This window comes from Lactuca serriola, chromosome 8 (genome assembly GCF_051521515.1).
Source record: "Lactuca serriola cultivar US96UC23 chromosome 8, Lser_US96UC23_V15, whole genome shotgun sequence".
In the NCBI taxonomy this organism is placed as follows: Eukaryota; Viridiplantae; Streptophyta; class Magnoliopsida; order Asterales; family Asteraceae; genus Lactuca; species Lactuca serriola.
The window spans coordinates 39,020,168-39,046,826 of NC_136415.1; the positions used below are offsets into that span (position 1 = coordinate 39,020,168).

The 26,659-nt window shown below is 36.4% G+C and overlaps 3 protein-coding genes and 1 non-coding gene across 4 annotated transcripts; 3 read left to right on the plus strand and 1 right to left on the minus strand.

The window, feature by feature from the left end:
* The first annotated feature begins 322 nt into the window (after positions 1-322).
* LOC145070664 (Single hybrid motif superfamily protein) lies at positions 323-1,958 on the plus strand. The gene is made up of 6 exons (XM_079017615.1): positions 323-661; positions 990-1,038; positions 1,158-1,284; positions 1,370-1,440; positions 1,535-1,607; positions 1,734-1,958. The coding sequence occupies exons 1-6, from the start codon at positions 460-462 to the stop codon at positions 1,842-1,844; spliced, it is 633 nt and encodes a 210-aa protein (XP_078873741.1). The 5' UTR covers positions 323-459; the 3' UTR covers positions 1,845-1,958.
* A 35-nt stretch (positions 1,959-1,993) lies between these two features.
* LOC145070661 (UPF0496 protein At1g20180-like) lies at positions 1,994-3,426 on the minus strand. The gene is made up of 2 exons (XM_079017614.1): positions 3,195-3,426; positions 1,994-3,024 (listed from the first exon to the last, which is right to left on the minus strand). The coding sequence occupies exons 1-2, from the start codon at positions 3,235-3,237 to the stop codon at positions 1,994-1,996; spliced, it is 1,074 nt and encodes a 357-aa protein (XP_078873740.1). The 5' UTR covers positions 3,238-3,426.
* A 1,409-nt stretch (positions 3,427-4,835) lies between these two features.
* Positions 4,836-6,123, plus strand: LOC145069707 (UPF0496 protein At1g20180-like). The gene has a single exon (XM_079016659.1). The coding sequence runs from the start codon at positions 4,919-4,921 to the stop codon at positions 5,900-5,902; it is 984 nt and encodes a 327-aa protein (XP_078872785.1). The 5' UTR covers positions 4,836-4,918; the 3' UTR covers positions 5,903-6,123.
* A 10,088-nt stretch (positions 6,124-16,211) lies between these two features.
* Positions 16,212-16,316, plus strand: LOC145071566 (small nucleolar RNA R71). Its single transcript, XR_013690573.1, has one exon. It is a non-coding gene; the product is annotated as a small nucleolar RNA R71 (small nucleolar RNA).
* The last annotated feature ends 10,343 nt before the right edge of the window (positions 16,317-26,659 follow it).

Below are 26,659 nucleotides of genomic sequence, written 5' to 3' on the forward strand. Positions count from 1 at the left end.
TAAAACAAAAGTAAAATCTGGTTACCAGTAACCCTAAATAACAAATGAGAAATCAAATACTCTCTTATTTTTCTTCTTCTTACCATCTTCTCACATACACTAAATAGCAAATAAGAAATCAAATACCTTTTTATTTTTTTCTTCTTATCATCTTTCATCGTTTAAAATTTTAAAAATTATAAGAGGATAGATATATTTAACTTCTCATAGCAAATACAATCAAAGACATGTACATTTTGGATTTGGGGCTATATTTTATTTTGGACCCAAATTTGGTATCTTGGCCCAAATGCCGAAATCTTAATTAAGCATCACGCCTTGATGAAAGAAAGCAACACAGTTCGATCCACGGTGAAGAACCAGGTCCAGGTATCGATTGGGATTTGGGTGTCGTCAAACAAATCGGAGGGAATCTTGTTGCTAGGTTAGCCGTTAATTTCCGATTCCAATTTAGTTCAAATGACAACCCTAAATCCCGACCCTGCTGCCAATCAAGAATCGCAAGTCCCGGCAGTTGTTAAAGACAACTTGGTAGCCATTGATGGTGAAGGAGACGATGGAGAAAAAGAGCTGCATGAGCTTTTGTTGCCAAACGTCAATGATCTCCCCCTCTCTCCTCCTTCTGCAATTGAATTCAATTTCGTCACTTACTTCGCTCCTGGTATGTAATTTCACCAACCAATGCCTTTAATTTCGTTAATTTGATTAACGGCTCCTTCTCCTTCCGCCCTAGAAATAACAACCTATGATTCTACAGAGTATAATCTAGTTTTATTTTCATATTCGAATTCAAGAGAAACTTTTTGATACATATAATTACTACTATCAAATTTGAAGTTAAAAGTTAGCTAATTTAATCTGAATGCTCAAATACTCAAATGTGTGTATCAAATTTGAAGTTTTTGACTATAAATTGTCAAATGTAGATCAAATTACTCTTATCCCTTTTTCTAACATTGTGTTTGGTTATATTCTTGTGTTTTGATTAGATTTTATGAAGCCTGAGCATGATCAATATATTTATCGCCATGCAAATGGGTATGAATCTTCAAAATAGATGATAAGATTTGAATTATTGATTCAGAAACTACAACTAACTGAAAGTTGTTTATACTTTATAACATTGACAGTTTCCCTTTCTTGTTTTCTGAATAAAGGTTATGTGTTATTGGATTAGCTTCTGGTCATGTGGCCTTCAAGGATGAAGGAGGAATCACTTCTGTGGATTTCAATGTTGGAAAATCCAATAGAAGTGAGATCAAGGTCACAGGGAAACGCAAAAGGGTACATCCGTCATTCAACCTTTTCTCAATCCTTTTTCTAGCTAAGATTTTTCTTAAATCAACTATTTTGGTTTCTTTTTTTACAGAATGCACAACATTTCGAGTCCAATACAGCCTTATGTAAAGTATGCACCAACAATGGTTTCTATATTGTGAGGTAACTTTGTTTTATTCATTAAAGATCAAATCTTTTGTGTTGAATCCTGAAATTATTTTTTGGGGATTTTAAAGTGGGAAATTATATTTGACAGATGTTGTATAAAAGGCTCTTTGTTGGAAGTAAATGAGAGGTTAATAAAGCAGCCAGAGTTGCTGAATTCATCTGTAAGTTTACTCTATACATTATTTAGTTATAACTGATAAATCTTTTACATACAAAAAACAAAAAGATAAAAACTTGATTTCAAGATTCTTATTTAAATTTAATCCCTGAATTTTGCTCAAATGCAGGCAGATCGAGAAGGATTCATTGCTATTCTTATGCCAAAACCAACCGATTGGATCAAGGCCAAAGATTCATTCATAACCTTAGAAGAATACAAGAAGCTTAGACAGTTTTAAGTTTTAACATTTCCAAATCTTTAACTATTGTACCTTTATGATTCTTTAATAAAGATTAGAATTACAATAAATATGCTTTCTATATGTAACAAATATGTTCCCTTTTTCTTTTTATCACTTTTCTTCACATTTTCAAGATTCGTAGCATTTCAATTCTGTGATGTGGGCATTATTTTATCTACTAGGAGTCGCCTTGATCTATTAACATTAAGCAAACATAAGTAAATATGATCTTCAAGCTCTTCCTTTTGTTCCAAGAAGCAACTATCATGAACCCTAAATTCCCTCATCACTTCCTCCAACAAATCAAACTTTCTTCCAACACATTTTCGAGCAATCACCTTTCCAAATTCAACTTCATCATGTAATCTTCCAACAAGCCAACACATTGTATCAAGATCTTTAATCAATGTGTAAATACCTTTTGCTGCAACATCCATTTGTGATCCAACCCTTTTGAGCTCACTTGTTTTAAGCCCTTTTTTAGTCTTGAATAGGCCTAAGAAACACGCGATTAAACCCGGGGATGCTAATGTCACAACTAAACCATGGCATGCGAGAACTATCAGTGTGATGGCTAAAACCGTATATGAAGCTATGAGAGCAAAGCCTCCACATTTTTTCAAACATATGAGAACCTTTCTCTTTCTTGTAATCCTTGTGTGGTTTGTTGTTAACTTGTTTAGTAAGTGTTTATGGTTGATGTGTATTTTGGGAAACTTTTCTGGGGTGAAATCGGATAGAGGGTTCACCATGGATGAATATGAAGCGAGTTCTTCGTATACTTTTGTGCTACTTGGGACCCTTTGAGCTAGCTTGATGAGCCTTTTGACTTTATGATGGTTTGTGTTGACTTGATGGATGGATTCGAGAAGTTCTTCACATATGATCCATGCTTGTAATCCAGATTCAAAGAAATCAAGGAGTAGATGATGGAGATTGAAGGTTTTGGCAAGTTTGGCTATGGCTTCAGTTTGTGGTTCGAGAAAGATATCACATAGATGGATGTAATGAGTGTGAATGGATGATGAAGAGGATCCATTATCGAATGTTATGTGGTTTTGAACTTTATCGCAGATATCTAGGTATGATTGTGTTCTAAATGCCTTCATATATTCCTCGTTAACATCCAATATCTCTTTGCCAAAACTTCCTGGGGATTGTTTATTCATGTGTTTACCTGAAAGAAAAATGAAACATGTCTACTTTAAATAAATGAGAGTTTTGGATCATATGGCGAATAGAACCATGAATTGCGTATTCTTGAAGTTTTGTGAAAACACTTGAAAAGAATTAAAGGTCACAAAAGAAAAATTAAAGATTGATGATGATGAAGACATGGAAACATACCTATGAACCTCATGAAAGATAACTTGATCCCGGAAAACTTCATATTCTCTGATAGCCTGGGAACATATTTAATTTGGAAATTAAAAGAATTTAAAGCTTGCACTCGAAGGCCATCATTTGTATTTATAAGCTAACAACAAGAAACCAGTTCCTGAGGTGTTAGCTTAATCACACGTTTGCTTCTATCCCACGTTACCCACCACTGGGAGGAGAGAGAGAGAGAGAGAGAGAGAGATAACAAACCTTAACATCATGGGCAAAACGGAGTTTTTAGAAGTTGTCCAACTACAAGAAAGTATATATATATATATATATATATATATATATATATATATATATATATATATATATATATATATATATATATATATATATATATATATATATATATATATATAAAAGTGTTTTTATTGATTATTCACATACGAATTAACTATCAAGACAAGTTTTGATATTCAAAGATTCACAGCATCACTATCATGCTAAATTAGTTTAAAATGTCTAATGATTTGTTATTGTTATTCATTATACATATATGATGTATTAAGATGACAAAAATTCATATTTAACTTTATGAATCATCATTGTATAACTTACATATCTAATTGCGAATATTAAGGATAATTATCGAAGGAAACATGTCCGTTTGATTACAACCACTAATTTTTTTAGCATCTTCCCAAAAGTCTCAGTAGTACCATACCAAGAAGAGGGGCACGTGGCTTAACTTGTTATTTTCTTGGATACATATGCAGGTTATTGTCCCTTGGAGAGTTTCTTTTTCTAGAAAAAAAAATCTGTTTTTAAGGATAATCCTCTTACAAAAAGACATGTTTTAGTTATGTAATGTTAAAGTCTTACTTTTTTCCGTAAATTATGAATATGATGATGTTAAGGTTCGGTATAAGCATTAATTAAGCAAAGAAAATGAAGCTTGTCCAAAAGTAAACCAACATCTTGGAATGTTGCAAAAAAATATTATCGGATTGTTAAGTACAATGATTATCCTATCCTATCCAATAGGTATACTATAAAGCAATTCAATTAATATTGATTTAAATAAAATACAAGTTTTGGACCCTTTCTCAATAATGTATACAACTCTATCCGAGTTTTCCCACATGAAATAAACTTATACCTATAAAATCGATTCACATGTATTTTATACGTGTACGTGAACGTATGTTTATATATATATTCTGTTCCTATGTTTCATCTTAGTGAGAGGTAGCGTAAGATGGAAGCAAACGTGTAAAAGAAACAAACAACTTTCCACCTGTTTGTTATTGGCAAGCCTATAAATGCACACGATGGCTTTCAAGTGCAAGCTTTATTAATTTTCTTGAAATCTGTTTGCATGCTCACTTCCATGCTGAAGAACATGATTGTCTCCAAGTTCAAATTTCCCTTTAAATTCACAAGTAAGTTCCCATATGTAATATCCATCATCATCGTCGACGATTTATGTGCATCTTGTGTTCGAAAATGTATGTACATGGTTTATATATGTATTTCAATTTTGTGTATAGCACTTTAAATAAGCAGATTTGGTCACCTATTCTTTAATATTTAACATAAACACATACGGGTTTTGATCTACAATTACTTAAAGTTTGCCATGATTGGCTCTTTCAGGTAGAAACAAGAAACAACTTGCGAGTAGCTTTGTCAGTGAGACGGATGTTAGCAAAGAGTATCTGGAGGCATTTAGGACGAAATCATACATGGAGATTTGCGACAAAATGGAAAGCTACATAGGCTTCGAAAATGAATCATATTCATCTTCATCCTCTATTCGTGATCATTATATTCATCAATGTGACATACTAGCTGAACCACAAAAGGAAGCCATGGATAACCTAGCCAATACCTATGATATTGATCACTGCCTACTCCTTGACTTCTTCGATGCTGGTTCAGAATCATGGAAGATATGTGAAAAACTTCTGCACTCTATCCATCAAGAAAATGTTAATCGTCTTAGCATCGCAAGGATCATAAAGCTTTCCGAAAAGGTTCCAAAAAGTGGTCAACGCACTAGAATATACAAAGAACTCGCCTTGTATTCGTCTTTGGAGAACCCTCTATCGGATTTCAGCCTAGAAATGTTCCCCAAAATCAACAACCACCTTAAACTCTTGCTGAAGAGGTTAACCACAAATCAGGTAAGGTTAAAAAGAAAGCGAGCACTCATCATGTGTATGAAAAAAGCCATGGGTTGTGCTCTTGTAGCTTCGTATACAGTGTTAGCAGTTGCACTGCTTGTTCTTGCATTTCATGGGTTGATTGGGATCGTAGTATCTGCAGGGTTGATCTCTTGTTTTTTGGGTTTAACTAGGAAGGCAAACACAACCAAGAAAGGTCTCAAAACGAGCGAGCTTAAGAGAGTTGGTTTGTTACTAGATGTGGCTGCAAAAGGGATTTACACATTGATCAAGGACTTTGATACGATAGGTTCGCTTGTACGAAAATTACACAATGAAGTCGAATTCGGGAGGACAATGGCTAGTAAATGTGTAGAAAACCTAAAGTCCGATGTGTTAGAGGAAGTACTGAGGGAGTTTGGAGTCCATGAGAGTCGCTTCAAGGAACAAATGGAAGAACTTAAGGATCATATTTACTTGTGTTTGCTCAATGTTAATAGATCAAGAAGGCTCCTGGTGAAAGAGATAATGCCTGTAGTTGCAAAAGTATTTGAAGATCTTTAACTAGATGATGGTTGATGATGATCGTAATATATACCTGCTCCTCATATATATAATAAAAAGTTTGGATTATTTTTGGATATTGGCACATTTATCACCTGCAATTTTGAAATGCACAGAAAAGGTCCATGTGAGGGTTTTTTTGTACATAAATAGTCCCTATGTTTAAGATTTCTGTATGTTGGTAAGTTTGGTCATATATAGAAAATAAATTACAAAAATTTTCATTTGTAATATACAGAAAAGTCATTATGCAGATTTTTTTTTGTAGAAACGGTCTATATGTTTAAAAAATATACAAGAATAGTCTGTACCTAATAGAAAATTTTCAAATTACTCCCCTTACATCCCTGCAATATATTTCAATGTTTAGTCCTTATAATTTTTTTTCGCACTCCTTTAGCCACATGAGTTTTGTTTATTTGCAGGGTTTTTTTGCTATAGTTTCGTAGTTATGCAAGCGTAGTCGAGCTATGGAAATCTCTAAAATTAAGGGTTTGGACTTTATTTAAGCACTTTATAACCTCAAGGCCCCTTCTATCATCATCTTCCTTTATCCCAAAGCAGTTCCCACGAAACCCTAATCCCTTTTGAGAGAATATTGAGCCTTGTGCGTGTTTTTCTGTGTGTTTGATGCATCTTGAAGAAGGAAAAACCCTTTGGAGAAGCCCTTGTTGATTAGAAGCTTGTGGATCCAGACTCTATTCACCTTGATCATCCTCTTGGAGGTATAAAGTGTCAACCTTGTTGAATCATCTCTTGGATCTAGTTAGTTTAGGGTTTTTGACATATTTTAGTCCCTTAAGTTGATTCATGTGAGTATAAGTTACTCCAGAAGTTTAGAATAGTATATTTTTGATATTTTTGAGGTCCCTTGTTTATAAAAATGGCATCTTGATGGATTTAGCTCAACCATGCACGGGTTGATGGTCATAATGTGAAGTTAGAGTGTTAGAAATGGGTGTTGGGTGCCTTGTTGAGTCATGCAAAAACATCAAGTTGATGACTTTATCATTTAAGACGTTTCCTTTGAGCAAGATCTTTGTTTTGGATGTTTGGATGTAAGCTATTAAGAGCTTAATGTGACATTTGGCCATCAGGGGAGTATAATGGGCGTACGTATGCATACGCTCAGCGTAATGCATTCAGCCCCCGTTTTCCCTTGTTGTGTAAGCTTGTATGTTGGGTGTAATAAGGTGGTACACTTAGTGTACTCACCAGAAGCCTTTTGGGCCATTTCTTGGGCCTTAAGTCTTATGGGCTTGGGTCATGACTTGTTAGGACTAGGGTAGGAAGGGTAAAAGGGTCTTTTACCCTTTGTGAGAGGGATTGTGATTTGGGATTTTAGTTGTGGTTATTACCCTGTTTATTTATTAAAGTTAGTTTGGATTTGCTCAATGTGAGGAGTCGTGGTAGCAACAGCCCGAGATTGTGATTTGTCTATCTTCAGACTGAGGTGAGTTTCCGCATTGTACTTGTGCGTTGAAGGTACCAATGTCGGCCCACTGGATTATGATATTGTAGAATAGTAGTGATCTTTGTGACACTTACCGATATATATATATATATATATATATATATATATATGTGTGTGTGTGTGTGTGTGTATGTGTGTGCTTGCTATCTTTGTGACTCTTGATAGTATGATTGTATGCTTAGCTGTAGATGTAAGATAGACTCGTACCGGTTGAAAGATATTGAATGAGTCGGAAGGGACTCAGGGGTGAAATAAACCCATTGCATGTTTTAGTATGATATAAGTGATTGAGGTATGATATATGGTATTTGGGGAACTTACTAAACTTTGTGCTTACGGTTTAAGTTTATGTATCAGGTACTTCCAGTTTGAAGGGTGAAGGTTTGTATCGATCGGATACACTCAAGTATAAACAATAATCAAAGAACAAAGAAAAAACAAAGAACAAAGAACAAAGAACAAGATTATCAAAAAGATACTTTCACTAAGAATGAATGTTCTCACAAAGAGAACAGGTCACCAAGACGGTCACCAAGACATTAACGACACCAAGTCGTGCATTAGGGTGAAACCCTAATGTTGATTATATACTATTATAGAATAACAAAGATCCCACTATTTTGGGACTGTATACCTATCTAAGTAAAGGTATGATCCTAATCAGAAAGATTATGGATCAGATATCTATTATATATATACAGAGTATAACTTCCTAATATACAAATGATATCTTCCTAATATATAATGATCACCAAGATCATGGACTTCAAGTTGACCCTGATCATACTGGAGCTAGCATTGGCGCTGGCGCTGGTGGTCAGTGTGTAATGTGTTTGACTCATTAGATCATAAGGTGTGACCTTACAATTTCCCCCTATCCGATGATGTTAAAACTAATATTCAAAGAATTCTTCAGTTTTAATGAATGCTCCCCCTGAGAAGGTGTATGACTCTTCCCATTTTTGGTTATCAGCAGTAGAAAGAGTAAGAGCAACGGAAACAATCAACGTATCATGAGTTGCAACATAATGATAGATGATCAGGAGACGATAGAATGTTGATATCTGCCCCCTCCCCTTAGATTTAGCTCCCATGCAGATGAATAACATCTGACGTTTGGTATGCCCATCATACTCCAAGGATCATCCGTGATCACTTGGTACAGTACGCCCAACGTACTAGACTACCCCATAGCCCACCTATCTTCCAAATGCCATAACTTCTTCGTTCTAGTTTCGATTTCGATGTTCCTTATATCTACGAAAAGGAAACGAAAATCTCTACAATCCTATAAACTCTTCTTTTCCTTAAAACTTTCCGAACTTAAATCCAAAATTCATGAAAAGCCCACACCATCATTTTACCGTTATACCCATAGGCTCCAAAACATAAAACAAACACTTGGTACCCACAACCTACATTATCCACCACCAAATGGGCCTAAGCCTCTCCATCCCGAGGCCAAAAGCCTTCTGATACTTGATGTTCGAGTCACGGTCCTGAATTATGAAACTACCTGAAATAGGGTGTTACAAACCTAGATCTCAACATAATTTTTTTTTAACTACATTCAATTTAGATTATTCATTCAAATCTTTCTAATAATTTTTAAATCCTAATCATTTTTTCATTTTTTTTCAGTAAGCTTGTTTTCGTACATTCAACCCCCTACCCCACACTTAAATAATGCAATGTCCCCATTGCATGCTAAAACAATTAAATAACATAAATTTAAATAGGAAGAATTGGAACATACTCCCCTTGGGGAGTAGTGGCGAGATCATATTTTGAAACCTATGTTGTAAAGCTTGGACTTCTCGTATAATGGTTGGAAATAGTACTTCTGGACTATTCTCTTTTGAACGCAAATCTTCCGGATCGTATGAAATCAAAGAACCAATCTTGAAAAATACGTAGGACCTCTCCCACATTGCGGGAAAGCAACTCCACAACGTGGTATAATGCTCGAAGTCGTAATTTTCGCTAATTTTAAAATCACCTCGATGTGGTTTAAGGATGCCATGACGTAGTGTCTTCTAAGAGAATCTTATAACATAAAAGGTAATGTATCGAATCTTCGTAATGTGTAAGACCATTCCAAATCTTCCTGTTAGTAAATATGCTTCAAAATGCTTTTCTCTTCATCATGTGGGAACCCCACACTTATTCAAGAACTTGTTCTTCGATTATGATCTTCAAAAATAGCACGACTTCTTATTCATTAAGCTCCTCCAAGTATCCTTCATTTTTACTACAAAATAAATGTAGAAGACTAGAGAAACACATGATCAAGTGGTCAAGCTAAAAGTAAAAACTAAAAACTAAAAACAAGAAGATATCAAAAGGAAAAGAAAATGCAAACTAAAAATCGGGTTGCCTCCCAAAAAGCGCTTCTTTTTTAGGAGTCATAACCTAGACTCCTTACCATCCTACGTTATTATGGTTGGGAGTGGGATCTCCCTTTGCTCCTTTTTCTCCTTCCATTTGCATTTGTAAACTTGAACCCTTCTCTTATAAGCCTTTTTCAAATTCTCCTTCTTCTTGTTGTTGTCGGTACTTTCCTCATGCTTATGCTTCACCCCTTTTCCTTGCTTCTTTTCCTTATTCACCTTCTTGACATCTTCCCTAGATCCTTCCTTTTCTTCTTTCATTTTGACCATTATAGGCTCCTTCAACTCTTCACCCATTTCTTCATCGATTATCTCCACTTCTTCATACAAGTTATCTTCCATTTCATCCACTTCTTCTTCCTATTGAACCATGGGTGTAGTAAATGCAAACACCTCAAAAGTCATGGGAATCGAGGCTCTTGGCTTTAAATATTTGACTTTTTCCAACATTAGGCTCCTCCTAAACCTTAAGCTCTTCTTCCATCATCTTTTCAAATGCAACTAGCTCATCAAAATCTTCTTCCATGGCATCCATATTTGTCACTTCATCTTTTGGCTCTTCATTATTACTTTAGGACTCATCTCAAAGGTAATAGCATCATCTCCACACGAAGTGTGAGCTTTGAATCATGGATGCCAACTAGTGCTCTAGTAGTACTCAAAAATAGTGTTCCTAAAATGATTGGAAGTTCTTCATCCTCCTTCATATCGAGAACCACAAAGTCGACCGGGAAAACAAACTTTCCAACCTTCACTAGTAAGTCTTTAATGATTCCTCATGGGTATGTGGTCGAGTGATCCGCCATCCGAATGTGTACTTCATGGATTATACCAAAATTTCTTTCTTTCTGCCAATCGAATGTGTACTTCTCCTGTATCAGAGGTATTACCTATTTAGATGTATTCTAAAGGCAAGATATTGCTCTCATGATATCTTCTAATAGGTATCATCCACTATCTTAAGCCTTCTCATTTCCTCCATTTGCTCAGTCCGCTACGAGTCCTTATCATGACATTCTATACACCAAAGCAGACGTTCGGTGTATCGAGATGAGAATATAGATAGAGGAAGGTTTAGAGGCGTATTACTCCTTATTACTCTGAAAAGTTACATAACAGTTCTAATACCGTAATTAAAAGTTTAAAGATCTGAACACATAAAGTTTCCAGATTTGGTCGATAATAAACCATAGATCCGATCAAATAATCACATCATAACACATCACAAATCATTTAACACATAAAGCAATTTAGGCATCTTCCCTAAATGAGCTAGTGCTCGTTTCTATTCAGGCGTACTTCCTAAAATATATTAGACACACTCCTCACGATCATCGCTTAGCATTCTAAGTTTAAGTCTAGAAATAAATCCTTATTCCTAGTTCGCTTAAACTAATGCTCTGATACCAACTGTGACATCCCCAAATTCACGATCATTTTAAAAAATTTTATTTATGCTTATTTGAAAATCAGAGTATTCATTTTAAAGAATAATATTGCGGAATTTGTTCCCAGAAAACATGATAAATATATTATCAAAGCATTTCCGAAGAAATGTGTTTTTGTTTATATTAAAACATTGGGATGTCATCGTCAATACATAAACATAAGCATAAACAGACCATACATTCATTTACACTAGTGATTTACATCTCCTTTAATCTCTTAGTGTAATGTAGCTTCGTATCGATACCAGTGATACAAGTAAACTGAGTGGGTCGGGTTAGGAAACCTGGTGAGTACATAGGGTTTCAAACCACAATAATAAAGTTATTATGTTTTATCATACAACAATTAACCCAATTACCCATCCCCATTATCTTCCTTATTCTTAAGGATCTACCCTTAGAATCATCTATTCTTCATTTATTCATTCCTAAGGATTGTCCTAAGGAATAGGCACAAAGTCTATCACTTCCAGGGTTTATCTAACATGCACTAAGTCCATAGTTGCCAATGTCATCTATTAGGAACAGCTGCCAACATTATCCTTTAGGCGTAGCTGCTAGGATTTGGTGGACATTTAGTTCAAGAACATCTATAGGTTGTAGCACAACTGTCAATGTTCATCTATAGGGTACTAAATCCATAGCTACCAACATTCATTTGTAAGGCACTAAGTCCATAGCTTCCAATGTTTGTTTATGAGGCACTAAGTCCACAGCTGCCAGGGTTTTTAGATTACATCTGGTGAACACATTGTTCACAACACCTATAGGTTACGAGCCTGCTAGTGTTCCACCGGACTGTCTAGAATAATACGTGGTTGTCATCTATACTCTGCTAGATGACTGGGCCATCGTTTGGGTCATAACTTAGGTTATCGCTTCTCATCATCTTTCACCTCTCATTATCTATATCATATTTCATCTCTCATGATTCATCTTATCTTTCATCTCTCATCTAATCTCATCTCTAATCTACCTATCTTTACCCATCATAATTATAGGTATAAAATACGTATACAGTTTAAATCGAATAAAACATGTATAATTTCTTCATCCAACATAGATATCAAGAACACAGATAATATGCACACATAGCACGTAATTTATATTAAATACTTCATATCTATGTGTAAGATGAAAGTAACTATGCACTCACTTGTTAAAATGACGACTCGAAATTCGAGCAGCGTTTCGCTTCTAGCAATTGTCTTTTTCTTTGACGTAATATAACATTATTATCGCTAAGTCTTAGTATAATATTTATTGTGACTAATTATTAGTCTCGATTCATCATTAAATCAAATTCTACTTTCATGATCAATCAAGTAAGGAACAACCAGGTAGGATCATATCGGAGGTAGGGTCCGTTTGGTATACAAAGTATACTGTTTGGAAATCCCACTTTAAACACCTCACTAAATCATAGCCTAGACATCATCCCCGTAAGTAGATGAATCAGTATAATGACTTGGAATCACCAATAAATCTTGTTTATAGGTTCATAATATCGATAATGAACTTAAACATAAGTTATACTTAAAGTACGACAAGCATAACTCAACTTACAGGGGGTTTAGCAAGGAATCGGGCTCTACGGGGGCAGAAATTCCTAGCCGAAAGCTCTTCTTATCGGAGCCTGCTAGCGCTTCGGGGCTTTCCTCTAGCATTTAGGAGTTACCAGGGATTTAGGAGAGGCTTAGAGAGAAGTTAGAGAGAGAGAAAGAGAGAGAGAGAGAACGGTTAAGGTGTGAGGAAAATAGGGTGCTCTTGCATCCTATTTATAGGCTGGAAAATTAACAAAATCGTCGAGTTTGGGCCTCTAGATCATTGAGTTGGTGCCACATGTCACCATCTGGTGGCAAGGCGTGGGGAGAAAGCAATGGTCCAGATTAAGCCACGTCACCCATTTCACAACAACACCCTTCCGACTTCTAAATTCTGTAACATTCGCATACGAGCTCCATTTTTTACATTATTTATATCCACACATAGGTATTGACAAGATCTACAACTCTCCTTTTGACTCCATTGGCTAATTCTCGACCGATTTTAAATTTAACAGTATGAGAAGATTACACTGTTAACAACCGTGTAAACTTCATAACTTCTACATACGGACTCCGTTTTCGAATGTCTTTTTATCGGTTATCTCCTATTAATGAGATATTCATAGAACTTGAATTGCCAAATTCACAAGGCAGTGCTAGTTGACTTGGATCTCCCATATTAATTGGTAATCCCTTGATAATCGAGTCTAAACACAACTCATTAAGAACTATCGTTGAGGCTTTTTCCAATTCCTTTCTACTACTCATTACATCCTTTGCAAACTTGGTAAGTTTCTCCATTGATTTTAAGAAGGGGCATTGATGGAAAGTGAAAGAACTGTTGGATTAGTGTCTAAGCCCGTAACCATATTTGTCAAATACTTGACCCGATTGTGCATGGTTCTTTTGGGTTGCCTTCACCAAAGCAACTTGACTGGAGAAATAATAGAGAAAGAGGTTATTATGATTTATTAATATGTTATAAGAATAATATATTAAAGGAGAAATCATATTTGTTTAATTAATATTGGTCAAAAATTAATTAAGAATGAATTTAGTGATCAAGTGTAATTAATTAAAAAAGAGGGGCTGAATTGTAATTGTGTGATAGTTACAAAATAGGGTAATGATTATCCTTGATATGGGTTGGACGAATTCAAGGGATAAGATATCCTTGAAATCGTCCAAAGGATAAGGATAAGGGTTTTCAAGGCTTATCTTATGGTTACTTGGTGGGCAAGCAACTAGATAAGGATAAGGACTGAAACCCTAATCTCTACACCTATATAAAGACCCCTAAGGCCATAAGAATTCGTCCATGCCTTGTCTAGGGTTCCTAGGGATGAATTTCATACCTCTTCTCTCTCTCTCTTGCCTCTCCATTTGCTCTTGGTGTTTGTGAGCCATTAGAGGTACTACACTTGTGGTACTTGCTTTCAAAGACAAGAAAATTCAAGATTTAAGTTGTTATTACAATATAACAACAAGAGGTATGTATTTCATATTTCCTTGTGGATTTCGAAATTCCTAGAAGCCTTTTAGGGTTCTTCAAGTGTTCATAATGTTGTATAACTAATAGTGATAACATAGATCCAACTCTAGGGTTGCATGCACACATAGGATTGTTTGTATAAAACCCATCAAGAACTTGTTCCATAAATTTCCTTTGTTTGGGCTCCAGAGAGTGTTTGATTGCTCGAGATGGGAAAGGTAAGGGTGGATGAAACGATTGAAGAGAAAAATTCTCTTTTACTCGAGACTACGACGTGGTGAGCTCACCACGACGTGGTGAAGCTTCAGAGAACACTTCACTTTTTTATCTTTTGGATTCAGGCTTTTCTTGTTCCAAACACATCTTGGGTTTACTTGTAGCTACTTCATTGGTCATTATTGGCTCAAAATGAACCTCTTCTTCGGTGTAGATCACCATAGCATGAAATTGTGACTTTTGGTCTTGGTTTTTGGGTGGTAACCTTTCATTGAAATGTGTGGTTAATTGCCTAAGTTGAGTCTCTATATTCTTGATGGAAGCTTGATGATTTCTTACATTGGCATCAGTAGTATCATGCCTCTTTTTAGATGCTTCCATAAATCTATGAAGTATCGACTCGAAATCCATCTTCTTTTCAGGTGTTGGTTGCTTTTTTTGGTAGAAACTAATGGGCATTATGCAAAACATATAATTCCTATGTGTGCATGCAACCCTATTTGTTGATCTATGTTTTCTCTAATTGAAAATACAACTTGAACAACAAAATAGAAAAACCCTAGCATACTAGCATATTTTCGAAATACATAATTAGTGTTAGAAGAATCATACCTTTATTGTTGTATTGTAATAACAATGTAAATCCTTGTGTTGTTGAAGCCTTGAGAGCAAGCGTCACAAATGCCACGCCTCTAGTGGTCCACACCCAACACTAGCAATGGAAGATGATTGAGAAGGAGGAGAGATGCTCTAAAATTCGGCTAGCACTTAAAAAGAACATGTGGCCGAAAATTCTAGGGTTGAGGCTATTTATATAGTGCAGTAAAGAAACCCTAGATAAGACCTAATCCAAGATCATTTTAAACTAGGTAATTATCTACCTTCCTGTTTATCCACCATGGATTATTCTAGAATCCCTTAGGTCATAAGAAAACCATCCAAGGCTTTATGGAGGGTTCTAGATTGCATTTTGCTCAACTATTGATCAATTACACTTCAGTCCCTACACTTTTAATTAATTCCTTTAATCCCAAAACTAATTCCAATTAACTTCTGATTAAATATTACTATTTCTAATTAATATATTTCATAATATATTAATAAATTATTATTTTAATTTATTAATCAAATTATAAATCAACCTCTTTCTCTAAAATCATCCTGTCTAGTTGCTAGTCTTGAGGGAAACCCAAAAGGATTGTGCTACTATCAATTTAATTATATACCAATTATAGTTATGAGCTTAGACACCTAATCCAACAGAAACCTCTTTCGGTTTGTCTATACCTTTCATCTTTCTGTTTTTGTACTCTTCATATGATAACCACTCCTTCTTAGGCTTTCTCCAATCTTCATCATACTTGTCGCCACTTGAATAGAACACTTGTGCCTTCTTATTCCCATTTGTATCCAAATCACAATCCTTGGTCAAGTGTGGACCACTACAATTGTCACACCCAACTCTTATGTCATGAATAGATTAATCTAACTTGGTCATTCGCCTATCCATGTTTTCTAACTTCGCCAAAATCCTAGCCATATTCTTGTTCCCTCCTTCTCCTTTTCCCCTTGTAACATCATCTTGTGGATTGTGGTACTCTCCTGAGTACTTTGCAAACTCTTCAATTAATTCTTTTATAGTTGTCGGCTCCTTCTTCGTCATAGGCCCTTGAGAGTCAAAAAGTTGTCTAGTAGTTACATTCACTTCATCATAGAAAATGGAAACTTCTTGTTGAACATTCAAATCATGTTGAGGGCAACTTCTTAGCAAACCCTTGTATATCCCACAATTCGTATAATGATTCTCCCAACTCTTGTTAGAAGTTAGAAATATTCTTTTTGATTTTTGAGATCTTCGAAGGTGGACTAAATTGCTCAATGAAAGCATCACAAAGAGTAGTCCATGTAGTGATGGATCTTGGTTCAAGAGATTTCAAACACACCTTGGCTTCACTGGTAAATGTGACCAGAATCATCCTTAGTAAAACGGTTTCCCTTTGCACATTAGGGACATGAAAGTAGTGGCAATGTCTTTGACCTCATCAATGTTCTTGAAAGCATCTTCATACTCTTTCCCGGCTAAAGGTATGTCCTTGAGCATTGATAGAATGTCTACTTTGATCTCAAAACTTCTTTCGGTTGGTATCTCAGGTGGAACTAGACCTGGTCCATGTTCTCCTCATATCCTCTTCTTATAGTCTCCCATCGTCATTCTCGTTATATCCGCCATTTATTCACCCTCAACTTTTATCTCTTCCTCGTCTGAACTTCGTTCAGTAGAAGATTCTGGCTTGTATCCAATTCCTTTTTTATCTGGTGTCCATTTGAAGCTTTTAAATTTTTTGTCTGATTGAAAACAGCTTGTTGACCCGTTGGCTTTCTTATCTTTCTTCTTGTGAAAAGTGGATCCTGGGTCTTGAAGTGGAGGAACAATAGGAATTTTAGATCCTTGGGTCATAAATCACTGAAACAAAATAAAAACAAAACAAAAACGCATAAAAGGAATAAAAATCAATAAACTTAAACTTAACTGAAGCAAGACCACGACGTGGTTGCGTCTTAGAGAAAAAGACTAAAATAAACAAATGCAACCAAAAACTTTTTCTGGGTTTTTACCCCACAAAAAGGATCGAATAACTAAGTGCAATTAAACTAATAACCAAATAAGTCGTTCCCTGACAACGACATCAAAAGCTTTAATGTGCACTTTGATACTTATCTAGCTTTAAATTTATAACCTAACAAACTTTTACTATCTATACACTTATAAGCAGTGTACCTAGTCAGTTTATAGTATAGTGCAGGTAAGTCGGGTGTCGATCACACGAAACGGAATTCAATTAGTTAAATTAATTACTTCTAATTAGACTACTAAACAAACTATGATTGGAGGGGTTTTACTGATTTTCCAAGATCATAATAAGTTACTATCAACTAGCAAACAAGTAATCAATGAAAACAATTAAACTTCAAGAATTAAAAGAATACTTCTGCCTAGATCCAATTTCACTTTCTCTTATGGTTGATTTCTTATGAATAGATTATATTGATTACCAATTATCTAGCTATTATGATCAAATATCTAGGTCTACCAATTTATGAATGACCAAGCAATGATCATGCACAAGTTAAACACCAAATTGATAATAACACAATTGGACTATGAATCATACGAGTTACTCTCCTATGATCAATAAAATCATCCAAGCATAAATTAATACTAATTATGCTCTCTAACACAGTTAAAGTTACTAGCTTTAATTATTTAAACTAAGATGTGATTAATCATATCTTTAATTATCTAATGATCATAAATGAAAGAATTATATAATCAATTAACACACAAAATCTGATTTATAAGCAATATAGACTAGAACTAAAACATGTTAGGGTTTATTTATATCAATCATAAGTAAAATCAATAATAACCATCCAACTATCAAAATCAACACATAAGTATCAAGCTCATCTTCACCAAACATAAGTAAAAGGTGACAAGCCTCTCATTATAGCAGAAAAACACATTAGATCTAAGTAAAATAGGCTAGACATAAGTTTAATAAGCAAACCAACTAGATCAATATTGAATATCTTCTAAATCTTCTTCAATCCTTGAGCTTCTCTTGAATTTCGACTTCCTCTGGGTTTCTAAGGATTTATTAGTCATAATTAACCTTAGAAAACCAATGCATCCCCCATTTTGACCTAATGTCCGGGTTTTTATAATTGAGGAAATTTGACCACCATGTCGTGGTTTACTGTCACCATGACGTGGTCTTCATGCCCGTATCTGCCATGTCAACATTAGGGTCGTAATTCTTCAAATCACCATGTCACAGTTAATGAACCATGATGTGGTCTTAGACCTTTTCTTTTCTTCTTTTGTTTTTTCTCCTGTTTCCCGTTTCCTGCTGCCAGCTCCTCATATGCTTCCTTTTTGTCCCATGTAAGTCTTTACAACTACAAAAACACAATTTAAGCATATTGAGTATCTTTTGTTCCATATAAATCATAATTTTAGCTAAAAGTATTAGAAACATGCATTAAATATGTAGTTAGTTAGCCACATATCATGCATCGATTACTTTGATCTAAACAACACTTTCCCAAAAGATCATTACCCCCTCCCAGAGATAGACCAAAATGTGGAATCCTTGGAAGGATTCCAACTTAAATGCTTCCTCGATGCTTACAAAGGCTATCACCAAGTCCAAATACGCAGGGAAGACGAGGAAAAGACAACATTCCACACCGATGGTGGCATGTTCTGGTACCGAAAATTCCATTTGGGATGAAAAATGTTGGGGCAATGTACTATCGTCTGATGGACAAAGTCTTCGCTGACCAAATCGACAGGAACATCAAGGTTTATATTAACGACATGGTTATTAAAAGACATCATGAAGTAGCGTTACTTGGAGACATTGAAGAGACCTTCCGGACCTTGACACAAGCACATATGAAACTCAATCCAGGAAAGTGCACCTTTAGAATAGAAACGGGCCAATTCCTAGGTTACTAAATAACCACAGAAGGAGTCGTACCAAGCCAAGCCAAGATCCAGGAGTTCATCAACTCCAAGACTCCCCACAACCTAAAGGGGTTCCAAGAGATTAGTGGGAGATTAACAACACTCGGCAAGTTCATTTCCAAGTCAGCTGAAAAATCTCTCCCACTCTTCCATACCCTAAAGGGTTGTGTAGACAAAAACAAGTTCAGATGGACAACAGAAGTCAATAGAGCCCTACATCATATGAAGGAAGCCTTACATCAGCTCCCGTCCATGGCGAGCCCCTTACCAGGAGAGACCCAACTAATTTACCTGGCAGCATCCGACTAAGCTATATTGTCGGTACTGACAGTCGAAAGGGACAAGAAATAGCTACCGATACATTTCATGAGTAAAGCATTGTAGGGCCCAAAGCTCAATTACCCAATCCTAGAGAAATTATTCCTCACACTAATTTACGTATTCAGTCACCTCTAACTCTACTTGTAGGCTTACAAGGCTGAAGTTCTAACCATCTTCCCAGTGAAGCAAATCCTCCTGAGACCGGAAAATTCAGGACGATTGATGAAATGGGCCATCAAGCTAGGAGAGCATGACATAGATTACCGACCATGTACTGGAATCAAAGCTCAAGATCTAGCATACTTTTTACTAGAAATCCCCGATACACTCAAAGGGGTGCCTACAGCTGTGTCGATAGATCCCACGGCCCCAAAGAAGCAAAGAAGTGTGGGAGTTGCATACCGACGAAGCTACAAGCAAGGAAGGATCCGACGCAGGTTTGATCCTCAAAAACCTTGGTGGTGATGAGATCACGTATGCTTTAAGATTTGACTTCCAGGCCTCCAACAACGAGGCTGAATATGAAGCACTTCTCGCGGGCCTTCTTCTAGAGCGGGAGATCGAAGGAAAACACCTCTCAGCTTTTAGCGACTATTTTCTCATCATAAACCAGGTCAATGGAACTTACAAAGCCAAAGACCAAAGGAATCAGATATACTTGGATGCAACGTGAAAGTTAACACATTCATTTTAAAGCTTCAAGATCAAGAAAATATCTTGGGGGGTTGGGGGGGGGGGGAACACAAGGGCCAAGGCTCTTATCAAGTTAGCATCAACATCTTTCGATCACTTGACCAAGAAAGTACTGGTAGAGGTTCCCACGTAGTGGAGCATTGAAAATAGAAAAATTGATTCCATTGCAATGCCCACCGACTGGACCAAGCCCTATCTAGACTACCTCCTACACGACGTCCCCCCACATGATCCTGCGTTAGCCAGATAAGTCAAATTCAAAGCCCTGTAGTTCGCCATAAGGGAGAAATAGGTATACAAGAGAGGGTATCTAGCACCGTGGCTCAGATGAATCACCCACATGGAAGGACGATCTCTCTTGGAAGAAAGGCATGCTGGTGAAGCCGGGGAACACGAAGGAGCACGGGCGCTTATAGGAAAGATACTCTGCCTAGGAGTATACTAGACCGACATATACAAGGGCACAACCAAACTCAACAAGAAATGCCCACAGTTCCAAGATTTTGCCCCCTTTCAAAACCAGCTTACCATGCCCCTAACCAGCTTCAACAACCCCTGACCCTTCCATCTGTGGGGCATAAATATCATAGTACCATTACCGGTTGCCCCAGGGGGATCCAAGTACATGTTAGTCGTTGTCGATTACTTTACTAAATGGATTGAATCTGAACCATTAGCCATGGTCATAGGCAGGAAAATGATAAAGTTCATGTAGAAGAACATCCTCACGCGATTCCCTACCCCCAGAGTCCTGATAAGTGACAATGGTACCCAATTCGAAGGCATCTTTTTCAAAGAATGGTGCGAGGAAAAGAAAATCCACCTCTGGTTCACCTTAGTAGCCCACCCTCAGGACAACGGCCAGATTGAAGTATCAAACAAGATCATTTTCAACGATCTCAAGAAGCGTTTGATGGAATCCAAATCGGCCTGGGTCGAACTGTTGGATTAGGTGTCTAAGCCCATAACTATAATTGGTGTGCACTTGACCCGATAGTAGCATGGTCCTTTTGGGTTTCCTTCACCAGAGCAATTTGATAGGATGGATTTTTGAGAAATAGGTTATTTGTGATTTATTAAGAATAATATATTAATTGAGAAATCATATTTTTTAATTGGTATTGATCATAAATTAATTTGGAATTAATATAGTGATCAAAAGAGACTGATTAAATTAATGGAGGCTGATTAGGTAAATCGGTAATACATATAGTTTGGGCTAATGATCCATGTTGATTAGGGATGGACTAAATCTATGTGAGAGTCCATGAAGATTTAGTCCAAAGGGCTTATCAAATGAGTTATTGGATTGCTTAAAGGCCTAAGTAAATGAATTAGGGTTTACAAGTTAAAACCCTAGGAATTCCACACTATAAATGTAACCCCTAGCACTCCCAAAATCGGCCAAGACTTCCAAGAAGAAACCCTAACTGATTTTTGGTGCCTCCTAGCCTCTCTCACACAATCCTCTATTGTTCTTAGTGTTTGTGACTTATTTGAGGTATTACATTTGAGGTACTAGTCTCTTGAAAGCCCAAGTTCTACAAGCTACAACAAAGAGGTATTCATCTAACTTGTTTTATGCTGTAAATCTCAAAATTGTATGGTAGTTAGGGTTCATTCTTTAGATAAAAAGAAAATTGCATGTATAACTTGAGAAAACTTAGATCCAAAGCATTAGGGTTGTATGTGCACCATAGGATTGTTATAGTGCTCAAAACCCATCAGTGGTATCAGAGCCTAGGGTGTTTTCTGTTATATTAATGCGTTGGTTAATTGTTCAAAGCTAAAGCAAATCAAAATCTGCTCTGTGCATGATGAACTCGACGAGTCCATAATGTGACTCGATGAGTAAAGCCCACTTGACGAGTCCATTCACTGACTCGACGAGTTGGATCATATGTTGGCATATTTTTGGGTTTTTTTGCCAGAATTGGATTAGGATCATTACCATAAACTGTTTTGACTGATAAAAATCATTTTTATGATAAGGTAATGATTATCCTTATCCAATTGGAGGATAATTGTCAAAATTTAAGATAATTACTTGATTATATGATAAATTAATTATTTGTAGAATTTGATTTGAATTATCTTTCTATATAAAATTAGATTAGGTCAAATTTTGTGATATAGATAAATTATATGATTAATTTAATTGTTTTCAAATTTGATCTAAGAGGTTTTGAAAAGTTTCAAAACTTGCCCTTAAGTTTTGGAATTTAAAATTTGATTAAAAGGTTTTGATTTTGAAATATTTAAATTCTAAACCCTAGAGTTTTAAAAGTTTAAAATTCAACCCTTATATTATTATAATATTAATAACTTAATAATTATATATATATATATATATATATATATATATGTGTGTGTGTGTGTGTGTGTATAAGACAGCCAGTCTTACCGTTAGTAGGCGCCATTCACGAAGCTGGTCTATAAGGGGGTATAAGGAAATTGCCTATAAAATGGTGATTGAATGGGTGTCCACTCTCACCCACCGCTTCCTTGACTAGTGGATGGTAGTTAGCCGAACGGGTAGGATAGGATATTAATTCTCATTAAAAAGTATAATGATAATTATAAAAGGTAACTAAATGCTTTTCTAAATTCCCAATCTTAGTTACTTTAGGAAAAATGTGAAAATGGTGTTATTCCATGAAATTGCACTTTGCACCTTGGCAAGTCGTTAGTGGAGCGTGTGTGGTTAACCGGCACACTAATTTGGACTAACAAGGGTGGAAAAGGGTAGCTCGATGTTTGTCATAGATCAATGGAGTTTGTGTGGTTAATTGGCATGCTGATTCGATGATGAATGACATCGAGAGTACCACACATATTTGCATGGTTATTCACACATTGTTTGTGATCCTCGGTATCCCAGTTACAAACTTGAAGGGAATAATTGAGATTAAACATGTCATTGAAAATTTTAATGAATCTCAAAGATCTAGAAATTTCATAAAACTTAATTCTTTTAAATTTTGGTTTTGGGTGGTGAAAATTGGTAAATCGTCATTTACCTCCCTTCAAATAATTTGCAATTAGATTACGGCATCCCTTTTCTAAGTTGTGAATTATTATGTTTGGGTCCTAACCTTAATATTTCATTTGGGTGTTATATTAAGGAATTTCTATCTAATGAAACTTGTCTTTCTTTTTTGATGTCTACCTCAAACAACGCTTCAAACTCAAACACTTTTGGCTCTTTCTCCCTCGTGAATGTATGTGGGAGGGTCATCTTCATTGAGTCGAATTTCAATGACTGGATTCGAAACATTCGCATGGCCATTCGATAAGAGGACAAGGAATATGTCATCGACAAAGAGTTAAAGGAGATTGATGAAGAAACTGCTACTCCTAAGAAACTGGCTGAGTATAGGGCTCATGAAAAGGACACGACAAAGGTGTCGTGCATCATGCTAGACACTATGACTTCTGAGCTTCAGAAGTCCTACGAGGACTTCTGGCCTTTCAAGATGCAACAAGACTTGATGGAAAGGTACCATTAGAGTGCTTGACAAGAAAGGTATGAAATCATTGCCTTCATGATAACAACAACAATGAAGGATTGAGAGTCCATCATGACTCACTTGCAAAAGATGCAAAGATATGTGGACCGCTTGCTAAAGTTGAATGTCAATTTTGACGAAGAGTTGGAAGTCGACATTATCCTGCACTCTTTACTTCCCTGTTATGATCACTTCAGGATGACGTATCATACGAACAAGGAGGAAGTCACTCTAAGCAAGCTTCAAGGCCTTCTGAGAACTGTTGAAAGTAGTTTAAAAGGCAAGTCTGTTGTACCCACTCCTACTGTTGCTACCCCATTCCTGGAAATTGGACATGGGAAAGGGAAGAAAAGGAAAACTCCTTCAAAGAATCACAAGGGAAAGTCTCATGATGGATCCTCTTCAAGTGGGTCCAAAGGTGGTTCTGCTACTCCCTCGTCCAATCCAAAGGAAGCAGAGTGCTTGTATTGTCATGAAAAGGGGCATTAGAAACGAAGCTTCCCTAAATACTTGCAGAACATTAAGGATGGGAGGATAAAGCCCACCTTCTCATGTATTTATACTATTCAATCTAAAAAATCCTCACATACTATTTCTTTTATCCTTGATACAGGATGTGTTTTTCACATTTGTTCTGAATTGCAGGGTCTAAGAAGAAGTAGGGATGTGGAGCACAGGAAGATGAACTTGATCATGGGGAATAGGAAAGAGCCGCTTGTCACCAAAATTGGAGTTTATTCTTTATTGCTTAGTAATGGGTTAGGATTAGATTTGAACGATTGATGTTACTCGTCAGATATGGCAAGAAACATTATTTCTTTTCATGGTTTGTATAAACAAGGTTTTAGATTTTCATTTAACAATGAAATCGGTTCTATTAATGCTCTTTATAATGGTAAATTTTATTTTGAAGCATTGCCTTGTAATGGTATATATGAAACTGTGGTGATTGTAGACAACTTTGGAAATAATGCATTGCATATTGATTCGTCTAATGGTTTGGACAAGGAATGCTTGTGGCATTGTCGTCTTGGACATGTCAACAAGAAGCGCATAGCCCAACTCCAAAAGGATGGAGTGTTAGAGTCATTTGACTTAAATTCGGATGACACGTGCGAATCTTGTTTGCTTGGAAAGATGACCAAGTCACCTTTCATTGGTACTTGTGAAATAGGTGAGGGTTTATTGGATCTTATACACACCGATGTGTGTGGACCCTTCATATCTACCACAAGGGATGCTAACTGCTTCTATGTAACCTTTACCGAAGATTATACTAGATATGGATATATCTAGTTAATCAAGCACAAGTCGGAAACCTTTGAAAAGTTCAAAGAGTTTAAGCAAGAAGTGGAAAATTAATTGGGTAGGCAGATAAAGATGCTCTGATCCGATCGAGGTGGTGAGTATCTTAGTATTGAGTTCCACGACTATCTTAAAGAATGTGGAATTGTTTCACAATTGAGACCACCTAGGACACCGCAACTTAATGGTGTGGCTGAGAGGCGCAATCAAACCTTGTTGTACATGGTTCATTCCATGATGATTCGAGCTTCGTTACCTATCTCATTCTGGGGGTATGCCTTAGATATTGCCACCCATATCCTTAATCTAGTCCCAACTAAGAAGGTTGCCAAAACACCTCACGAAATGTGGACAAGGAAGGTTCCCTCGTTAACGCATATCAAGGTTTGGGGTTGCGAGACTTTCATAAGACGAAAGACTCACAACAAGCTCGAACCTCGTAGTGAGCGTTGTTTTTTCATCGATTACCCACACAAATCCTTTAGATATTTGTTCTATAGACCTAGTGAGAACGTGGTCTTCGTAGTGCGAAGGGGTGTGTTTCGTGAAAGAGAACTCATATGCCAAGAGGATAATAGGAGGCAAATTGACCTTGAAGAGATTCATGTGACAACCCGATATTTCAACTCTTTGTAATGACCTAAAAAGTCAAGTATTGTAACCACCTTTAAGTTAATGAAATTAACTTTGATAATAAAATGTCCAAAAAGTTTCTATTTAAATTCCTACTATGTTTAATGTCATTAAACCGTGATCGTACGTAAAAATAACGCCCAAATTCGACTTCGTATATTGAAGTTATGATTTTTCCAAAGTTCGGCTTAGCAACAGACATCTAAAAACTCGAATCGGAGATCGAACGACTTTTGGCTAGAATGACCTAAACGAGAATCGAAGGTCTCGATAATGGTAATTCAGCGGTAAAAAGTCTGGCAAAAACCGACGTCAGATAAAGAAGTTATGAATTTCTAAAGAAATTCCTTAAACACGACATTTTTAAAAATAAATAATAAAAATAATTTCGAAATTTGCTGACGGAATCTAAACGAAAGTTGTAGAGCGTAGTCTCACCTACGCGTGGATATAAAGACCATCGAAAACGGAATTCGTATGAAGAAGATATGAATTTTAGAAGTTTATTAATTAAATTAAATATAAATTTAATTATAAATCTTTGGTATTATCCGAAGGGAGTCAGCAGATAGGGCCGAAGTACGCCCTGCGTACCCTCATACGCCCCGCGTACTCAAAGCCAAGGCCTCAGATCGTCCACGTCCCGGTCTATGCGAAACTAGCATTGTCCCATCCGAAGTCCGAGGCAGTCGAGGACTCGGTCATGCATGACGTACGCGTACGCCCCGCGTACCGAGGCGGTTCCAGCCCCTATAAAAGGGATGCGAGGGTTCCGAAGAAAGGGCTCCATTTCTCTCCTTTCTTTTGCGTTCTTGCCTCAGTTTCCATGCCCGTTCTAACCCGAAGCCCCGGTCATTTTGCTCAAGTCCCGAAGGTCGTTTTTACTCCCGAGATTCCCGAGAATCCCGAGAAAAATCCGTTTCCCGAGACGAAACTCTGCCCGGTTTCCATCTCGCTTTCTTCAAACTTTCAAGTGAGTTCATACCCCTTAATTAACCCTTTAAATGTTCTATAAATGCTTTTATGCTTTCAAGGGGGGGGGATACAAGTAAAACACACGAGTATCATCGTGTGTTACATAAAGAATTATTATATGCTTTTATTTAACCAAATCATATGTGATTTGTAAACTTTATAGGGAACTCTCGTATATAAAATATGTTACAATAGCATTCTATCTTTTGGATTATAAATTGTC